The following is a 10,069-nucleotide window of genomic DNA, read 5'->3' on the forward strand; positions in this document are numbered from 1 at the left end:
AAAAGCTAAAAGGATATTCCTAAAATATAATTTTAAGTAGGAAATTTTATTATAAATATTGTTGCTAAAGCAATTTCACAGAATCTTTCTATGGATGACTAATAAACTTTGACCACATACTGGCAGCCAAAATCAGAAAAGATGATAACTTAATTCTTCGTGCATGAATAAACTTTTTCTTTCAAGAGACAGAGCTGGTCACAGCTGTTTCAGTCTCTATTTGAAGATTTTACTAAAACTGTGATGCAGTCTTAAAAGGAAAGTTCACAAAAAAGTCAGATTGTAGATTTTGAGAAGGAAACTCGGAGGTGATGGTTTTCTCCAAGGTCATGATTGTGAAGCTTAATGAGAGCATGAAGTGCTTCTTCCACAGAGCCCAGCTGGATAAGAGCCATTTTGGAATCTCTTCTGAAGTAGAATAAAACCAATTATTAATCCTAACAAAATTTTAATCGCACTTGCCAACACAGAAAAGTGACGCAAGTATTTTTTCGGCAACATCACACACACCGAACACTTGTACAGCAAAAGACTCAGAACTAGTTATGCATGTGCTAAAATGAGGACATAACAAAACTAATCAAATTTTGCAGATCAATGGTCTAGGGCCATGCCATTCTTCCATTACACTGCACATCAAAATCGGGGTTGAAATGAGGCTTAAAGACCTCTAAGAAACACTTGTATTGTCCATGTATATGGGATTATTCTAGCAGGTATGATCATGCTAAAATAATGCTGCCAAGCAACCTTAATGTTAAAGCAGATTCTCTGTCATCTTCTGCATGACATTTTACATATACACAGCTTGTATTCTTTTTAAGGAAGCAAGTATTTACTTTGCTTAAACTTATCTTACTTTGAATACATGTTGAATTTATTAAAATGTTTAATATTTTTTATTTAATTATGCTAACATAGTATCCAATTTAAAATTTTAAGATTAGAATTATCATTAAAAATGTTATAGTTATACAGCTTTTGCCTCTAGATATATGCACATGGAATTTTGCCTGTAGTTATACACACATGGAATTTCCCAAAAAAGCAATTAGCCATCTTCCAGGATGAAAGCTTGCTATGCATTTTTAGAAGAGGACTTACTGGAAGAATCTGAAAGCTTTCACAGTAGATCCCGTACTTGTAAAAAGTTTCTTCAGATCATCAACAGTAACCGAAGGTCTGTTTGAAAAAAGCAAACAAAATCAAAACAAAACTCTCTTAACTTGTAAAAGAGCACAGAGTTCTGTATTAGTATCAAAATCTCAGCTCTACCTTTTAAATTAAATTTGAACAGCAAAATCTATCTCCACCAACTCAAACCATGTCAACCCTTTCACCCAAACACCTTGGCTTTGACACTAAGATTAAGCACCAGAGTATGCTACAAAAATATTTCAGATACACTCCACTGCTTTTCATCCTCCCCCATTCCTTCCTCAGTTAAACTGAGATTGCAGAAAAATCACTTCAGATCTTCACTAGTACCTTCAGAAATACCTTTCATCTTGCAATTATTGTGAGTGTGCTTCACGCATTTTCAGTTTTGAATTTTTTCTATTTTAATCAAAAAGCCATTTTCTAAGTGTCTTTTTTTTTTTTTTTCCTCACTTGGACAAAATTTCATAGTTTTCCCTTTCCCCTCCCTGCACAGCTGCCAAACAAAAGCAGCCTGTAAAAACTTATGTTTACAACACTCTAGATAGGAAAAAAAGTTTTTTCAGTTTTAAAGAACACATTTCTTAATATATTTTTTTAAAACAACATCTTCTCTATGTAAGAGGTCTGAATTCTGTAAAACTATTCCTTAAAAAGTGTTAGAATGATTAAAAATTGTATCTACATTAAATAACGATGCCAATGATTAATCTGATGTAATGTAACTCCAGTACATTATCTCAAAAACCTTATCTTTAATCTTTGCAAAAATTTATAACACAGGGCTTAATATGCGAAAAACAAAAGCCTATCCTCAAGAAAATGTAAACTGTGTTAAAACTCATACAGCAGAGCATTCAATCAGTTATCTTCTTTGCTAACAATAAGAAAGTGACAGTCAAAGAATTCACTTATTGTTAATTAGACAGCACAATGACCCAAATTCTTAGGCAACTGTAAAAGGCCAAGGAAATTTAAAGCTTTGTAATTTAAGAACATAACCTAAAAACTTATTTCCAAGAAGATCACACATGTAGATACTCACGGGATGTTGGAGAGATGCAGGGTGGCAGATGGAGGAAAGATATTTTGGAAGTTCTTAGAGCCAGGCTTTTTAAAGCGATGTAAAGGGCTATTGCTATAGTCCTTCGTCAGACCTTGGTCCCCTTGTCCCTCGCGAGGAAGTTGAACTGTCTGATGTTTTGAAAGAGTAGCATGGAGGACCCTTCCATAAAGCCTCTGTCCATTCAAGTAGCTGATGGCTAACCAGTGGAAATATAATTTGAACAGGAATGAAGGGAGGGGAAGAAAAAAGGATTCTTTGAATACTGTCTTCTATTTAGTGTCACATTTCACATTCTAAATTTAAACTGCAACTTCCACATCTACCAGGTGGGCTAAGTCATAACATTATATTTAAAATAAATATAAGAATGTAATATAATGTCCAGTCTAAATGCAATGAAAATGAAAACACAAAACAGCATTTCAATAATGAACAGCTCATTGTTCTTAAATAGCTAGAATAGGAGAAATTACAGGAAAATTGTATGATATGTTAATAAGAAACTACAGGAAGTTTGTATGATGCATTATTAAGATAAACTACAGAAAAAATGTATGACTTTTTAATTCTAACATTTACTAGATTGAGATTCACAAGGTTTTTTTTTTTTTTAAAGCACTACAGGGAAATAACTTATTTAGATGAAAGCAAATAGATAATTATCAACATATACAAGGAAACTTTGTATGTAGTAAAGCATCACAATAACTTATTTTTTTTTTTATACTTGTCACTGACAGTGACAAATTCCTCATCTATATCACACTCATGCTAGTTTGAAGCATGACCGTGCCTTAGAAATCAGTACCTAACTGAGCCTGTGTTGCATCTGCCATCTGAACCAAAGCATTTTCTTTTTTCTTAAACATGATCTTCACACGATGCACATCACCATACACACCTGTGGAAATCCAGAAAGGAAATTTGTCCGGAGCATTACTACAATGGCAACTCTGTTTCTTTTGACTAATGTTAGTGTTACAAAGAATAAATTACCTTATTAAACAGATTGGTTAGAATATTAGTATGAAGGAGAGCTTTAAAGTTTATTATTTTCTGAAGCTCAGAAACAGGGGAAAAAAAACAGTATCTTAGTCATAAAACTGCATGTTTATGTTCAGCTTTTAAACAGTGCAAGAGTGTTAAAGTCCTCTTAACAGAGCCTTACTAAAATATTACTATATGAACAAACATTGTTCTCTGCAACCAACGTACATGCCAGTTCTGTACTCCATTTCCTCTGAAGCAACCTTTCCTTATTCACCTTCCTTTGCTTTCCCATTCTTTGTAGTACTTGGACCACACGCTGAAATTCTCCTGACGTTGTAACTATTTTTTGGTACCCGTGGCCTACAACTACTGACTACAATTACTGTCATTTTAAATGCAGCACATTCTCTTGTATGTTTTCTGGACAAGGACAGAACAATAGAGCCTGCTTTAACCAACATGTATCAGACAAATAAAAAGAATGCTAGCCCTGTAGTTTCTCAAGGTATATTTGATATATCTTACCAAACAGGATGAAAAGTCCATGTGGTGTGATGGCCTGTATAAACAATAAAATGAGTATATTATTTCTAAAGCCAAGCAAATAAAGAAGTCTGTTCCATAACTGCACGGTAAACAAAAAGAATGGAAGCATTACTGCAAACTAATACATAAACCTGTCTCTCGAAAAACCATTCCCTGCAATAACTGCAGTGTATAGCATTCTTGTTTATATATATTTGCTATGCATATATAAAATATTTAAACAAGCTAACACTTCAGCTCATGCATTTTCATCACTCAAGACTCAGTCTGTCATGCTGAAGAAGTTATTATTTTAAGGAGCTTAATTATTTGAACTATTCTTTCCAAGCTAGCAGTTAATTCTTTTAAAAATGAAAGACACTTGCTAAACTAGAAACAGAAAAGAGCATTCAAGAACTCCTTTGTATTTTCTAAGCAGCATGCAACACCTACAAAACTAAAACCAGTTGCTTCAAACATGCGTTTGCTTTGTCTTCAATTCTGTCCCCATCTCTGTATGTGACCATGACATGCTGAAGTGATACACACACCATTTAACTGTTTTAACCATTTAACTGAAGCATATAGAAAGTGGTATTTAAATTGTGTTCAATTAGAAGCTGTGAACAGAAAGCTAAATATTGAAAGAAGTCATTTTTACTCAGTGATTTTTAATTAAATCCTTGTGTACCGAGCTCCTCAAGCACCAAAGAAGATAATTTGCACCCTTATACAGCCGAATTTTATTCAGCTGAGACAAACATTTTGCCAATAGTGAATACTAAAAATATCTGAGTATCAGAAGCACTATTCACATTCTCTAGCTCTGTTTTTTCTCAACTCACAAGATTTGAAATGTGTACCAAACATACCTAAATTATTTAAGAACAGAGGATACTGCAGCTTAAGTGTAAGCCCATACCCTTTTATCATCAGCATTTAGTGATAAGGAACAATTACTATCAATGTAAAATTTAAATGCTTCTAGAGTTTATCCTTCTGGCCCAAATATTTAATTCAGCACAGAGCTTATTTAAAGAAATTTCTTAACCAAATGAGACTGTAATATTTTTACTAAAACTGTTTTTTGTAACACAAAACCAGGTAATTTAAAAGTCACGGGGGAATGTTCAAATGCACACTGAAACCCTGCAACAAGGGAAATATGAATATGAAATAAGGTCAGCCAGATTTTCTATACACACAAAAAGAAGCAACAGGGCTCAGACAAACACTACAGAAGAATAAGTGTCACACAGTTGCCAAGAAATGTGTTTACAACTTATATTTCCAACAATTAATGTTGTTGTATATTCTTATTTTTAACCTTTTAAGAAGACAAGCATTATTTAATGCATTTCTGTTGTATCATGCATCACAGGACAAAGGTCTACATGACAACTTCTTAGATACGATTAGAATAAAGTAAAGCAGCAATGTCCTAAAAATAGTTTTGACCTATGCTTCACATATGCTTATTCTTAAAAACACACACTTTAAGACTCATAGAATCATCTTGAATAATCATCCGCAGAAAGTACATCCACAGCAATCAGAAATTAACTGGTAAGATATACTGACAAATCAAAGAAAAATTAACTTGTCTCACAGTCCTAATCTGCAGCTGTTTCTTTTGATGCTTACTGTGGAATTCACCTATTAGTACAAAATGGAAATACAGTAATTACTTAAAGATTAAAGGGATTGTCAACAGATTTTTAAACCTCAGTAACATGAAGATAACTTCCATTTTGACAATAACTCCTAATTTTATCAGTTTTATGGTTAAGTGCATCTAATGAGTATACAAAACATAAAGCAATAGTTTTTCATTGCTGTAATAGAACAGCTTATCAACAGTAAAGCAGAATTGTGGTTTAAGTCATGGCCTTGGTAAAACTTGTTTTTTTTCTTTAATGTGCATTGCTTTTAATTAAGTGCAGATCAATGCGTAATATTTGAGTAATAGGAGTAAGCTTATAGAACAGTCTATGTCATTTCTGCTATAAAGAAAACCATCCAAGTTGTTCTTGGAAATTCTACCGTGAACGTATGAAAAAAAAAACCCCGAGTTAAACTATGAAAAGCAACCATGTGTATTTATTAACTTTTATAAAATGGATTTACAGTGATGTCAATAGCAAATTGCACCTGTGTTCTTCCTCTCCAAACTGCGAGAAGTTGCAAAATTAGAAAGCTCCTATCAATATTTTGAAAGGCACTTGATCTGGCATGCTTTTATCTCATTTTCTCTTTCCTCCTGTTTTTCTAACTCCTTGTGTTTTGTAACAAACAAAAAATTCTTTGGTTCCTCTACTGATAAAGAGGCACACAAGAGGAGTTGTTATTAACAGATATAACAGTAAGTTTAGTCATAATATATGTTTTCTATCCCTTCAAACATTTCTCATGTCTGACCATAGACTTCTCTCTAATTACTAGGTACACTGCTAACATAGGTTTCCTGAAGTAAATTATGTTAGGAAGCTTTTCACTGCTGATTGGAGTTTTTAAAACTCATCAATATTGTAAACACTCTCAAACAAGAATAGAGCTGTCCTTTTTTTTTATGTATTAGCAGCATAGAGCTTCCCCTCTTATTCCTTCAGTTAATGTCAAATTGTAAGAAGGATTCTGGCAGTCGGTACAAGTTGATACTTGCATTAGATCCATCAATCAAACTTACTTCAGGGTTGAGGTTGCTGACCAGTAAAACAGAATTTCCTGGAACACCAGTAACACCAGGAATAGTCATCTGTCCAGATCCTGGAGATGGGGTGACTGCAAGAGAACCAAGTGCTCCAGGAACAGCTGGAACTGAAAGACCTGTAAGGGCATTAATAGCACCACTTGACATCTCAAAGAGGAAGAGACATTTCAGAAGACAAAAGCAGCTTACACTTGTCAGAAACATCAATATTCAATTAAAAAATGCTTTAAAGAAATTTAGTTATTCCTAGTATCTGACCAATGAAGCAGGAAGCACCTCCCCTCGCAGAGATGAAGAAATATTCAGCTACACCAACCCACAAACAAAAGGGGACATAAACTGCAGTCTAAGAAAGAAGAAAAATAATTTGGCACAAAAGTTTATCCTGAGCTAGAAAGGAAAAGAGTCTATTATTTCTCATTTTATAGCCAGAAAAGGGGACACTTCCTGCTTTAGCTTTGAATGTCACTGAAGTCTTGTGATTCTTAGAAAAACAGATGTTTAGCTTCTTCTCTTGCAGGTAATCTTTTTCATGGTACTTAATTTCTTCACTTTATTAAATGATAAACTACATCAGCATATATTTTTTATTACAGAAAGTAATTTTGATTAATAATAGGAGAAAGAGTATCAGAATGACTCAAATAAACATTGTGTTCTGACTGCTATATTTGAAAACAACTTGCTCTGAACACAGGTGTATTCACATTTTTAGAAAATAGAAACCTTACCAGCACTATGAGGAAAGCTCATGGCTGGGGCAAACCCAGCAGCCCCTGCATATGATGGGAAGATGAGATTTTGGGTGCCTAGAGAGAGCAGATACATCCAATTAAAACAGATCTTAAAATTTTTAGAAAACAGAAGAGACTTCAACAATGAGAATCAACTCGTAGTGTTGCTATTCTGACTTTGGTCTGTGATCTCACCTTTTATAAAATGAGTTAAAACCCCTCACTGAAATCTCAGATTCTATGTTTTACAAAGACAATTTTTAGCCACTTCTGAAGGCAAATATTCTGATTAGCCTCAATGTCCCTCTCTAAAACAAAGTCAGGGCAAAATATAATTTAGACGAGTTTGAATAGAAAAGGACAGTACAGATTAGTACCAGTTAAAGTTAAGACACCTGCGGTGCAAAGTTCAACAGTTTTTATTCACACAATAGAAATGCATTCTAGAAATTTTCTGGAAGTGAATACACTCAAAGACATTTTGCAGTGATGTAATAAAACTATTTCCTAGATATTCCTAAAACCACTATGGGCTAAGCAATATAAACAACTACAATTAATTCGAGGTTCTGAATTTTACTAGCTATTGAAATGCATAAAGTATACATATTTTGCTTTTTAAGGAGATGTACTTTCCCAGCTGTATTACTTCATAAATAACTGGTGTTTTTTACTGTTCTCCTTGCAATCACAAGCAGATTTGTAATATCAACATTCGGAGAGTCCCAGCCTTGAAGATAGCTCAGTGATTTTCACATCAGTATGGGGAATTAAGCACTACTCCTGGGGCAGCACACAAACTTGTGTTCTAAGAGGCAGTTAGATACAAGCCTGAGTTGTGGATTCTTTCATACGTTATCACTCTAGGGTTGTTTTTTTTTTTTTTTAACTGGGAATGTATAATCAGCAAATACATCCTGCAAGCCTGGCAGTATGTCTGTTTTACTACTCAAACCTCCACCACTGACTAAAATAGCTACATTCACTAACAGATGGTCATTGACAGGGATGATACAACACCTTAAGAGGTATCTGTTATGAATTACAAAACAACAAATGGAACAGCCACCACAGATCAATATTCATGAACATTGCATCACATTACACCTCCTCTTATCTGTAGCAACAAAGTGTCTTTCATATAAACAACCCAACACATTTATCACACCAAAGCAAGTCATTGTGTTCTTGAAATACACATGCTGGTGCATTATACTGACAAGTTCTGGCAATATAGGTATTAATCACTTATTCACGATCCAAGAATGGTAACGGAAACATTAATGAAGAAATAGATAAAGAGCTTTTATTCTGCCAAATAAGACCTGCATGTTGCACACTGATACCAAAATCATGCATGCATGTAAAAATTGTCAAACAGAGCTAATGCAGAAAGATCTGGAATTCTTTGTTGCATTTATTAATATGTAAAATCATTTTCTTCATGGCTAGCATCTAGCTTTCAAAGCCGGCTAATTCACGTATCTCTGCTTATGCTCATGCTTTAAATGCAAAGCATTCACAAAATCTGCTTGTTTATAGTGCAGTATCTTTTCCACAAAAAAAAAAAAAAAAGAAAAAAGGGGGGAAAAAAGATGAAAAAAAAAATTGAAAGAGAAATTCAGTTTTGCTATTAAGATAACTTCAAGCCTACAAAAAAAGGGATGTATGATTCTGATAGTTACTTGCTTTATCTTATAATTCTTCATCAAAATGAGGTCCACTAGTAATAACGAAGGAAGTGCTGACATGACTCCCACCATCTTTTCTTCATGCCATGCAGCTGAGGACTATCAGAAGATGCCTATGGCAACATAAGCATGTAGTTACCAGTGACAGAAAGGCTGGAAGCATGCTTCTGCCAGTCTACAGATACTCTTGTAAATGAAAAATATCTATGCAGCTGCTTCACTGCGACTGCACGACGAGCAAATTTTGATAGAGACATCAGACTCTTCTTTGCACCAGTACTTCTGCTGTTCTTAATCTTAGAGTAAATGTTTGGACTGAAAATGAGACTGTTAGCAATGGCAAGCTTGGAAAACTGAGGGGAAAGGAAATGGAGAAGCATTTATGTGTTATCCTCCAAAAGCATGCGTACAATGTTATCTCTGCCCTACAAGCAAGTTTGTCCTTCATCTGCTCTAATTGTACTTTCCCCTTTCATTGACATTTCAAATTCTGTAACTCTAATGAGAACATATCAGATCTGTAACAGCATATTTCCATGATGCTGTATGGGAAATCCTCTAAAAAATTATAAAGATGTTTTTTCTTTGTCTCTGTCTACTCTGCTGGAAGCTGTCCTGAGAAGCCCCGTACCCCTGAGGCCCCAGAGGAAGTCAGGACAATAGAGGAGTTTGCCTTGGTGGATGAGGACTGGGTTAGGGACCAATTAAGCAATCTGGACATCCATAAATCTATGGGTCCAGATGGGATGCACCCGTGGGTGCTGAGGGAGCTGGCTGAAGTCATAGCTAGACCACTCCCCATCATCTTTGCTAAGTCGTGGGGAACAGGAGAGGTGCCTGAGGACTGGAGGAAGGCAAATGTCACTCCAGCCTTAAAAAAGGGCAAGAAAGAGGACCCGGGTACCTACAGACTGGTCAGCCTCACCCCATTCCTGGGAAGGGGATGGAATGACTTATCCTTGGTGCCATCTCAAGGCATATCAGGGATAAGGGGGTCATTAGGGGCAGTCAACATGGCTTCACCAAGGGGAAGTCATGCTTGACCAACCTTCTAGACTTTTATGAAGACACAACCAGGTGGCTAGATGATGGCAAAGCAGTGGATGTGGTCTATCTTGATTTCAGTAAGGCATCTGACATTGTCTCCCGCAGTATCCTCGCTGTTAAATTAAGGAAGTGTGGATTAGATGATCAG

The 10,069-nt window shown here is 35.2% G+C and overlaps 1 protein-coding gene across 1 annotated transcript; it reads right to left on the reverse strand.

Moving 5' to 3' along the window:
• Positions 1 to 275: 275 nt before the first annotated feature.
• LOC104520566 (polypyrimidine tract-binding protein 3-like) lies at positions 276 to 7,258 on the reverse strand (the record flags this gene model as incomplete). The annotated part of the gene is made up of 7 exons (XM_010162285.1): positions 276 to 408; positions 1,105 to 1,182; positions 2,204 to 2,420; positions 3,033 to 3,125; positions 3,740 to 3,773; positions 6,426 to 6,565; positions 7,181 to 7,258. Coding segments are annotated over 7 exons (773 nt in total), but the record flags the coding sequence as incomplete, so codon positions are not given.
• Positions 7,259 to 10,069: the final 2,811 nt, after the last annotated feature.

This window comes from Antrostomus carolinensis, unplaced genomic scaffold, assembly GCF_000700745.2.
Source record: "Antrostomus carolinensis isolate BGI_N321 unplaced genomic scaffold, ASM70074v2 scaffold24032, whole genome shotgun sequence".
NCBI lineage: Eukaryota > Metazoa > Chordata > Aves > Caprimulgiformes > Caprimulgidae > Antrostomus > Antrostomus carolinensis.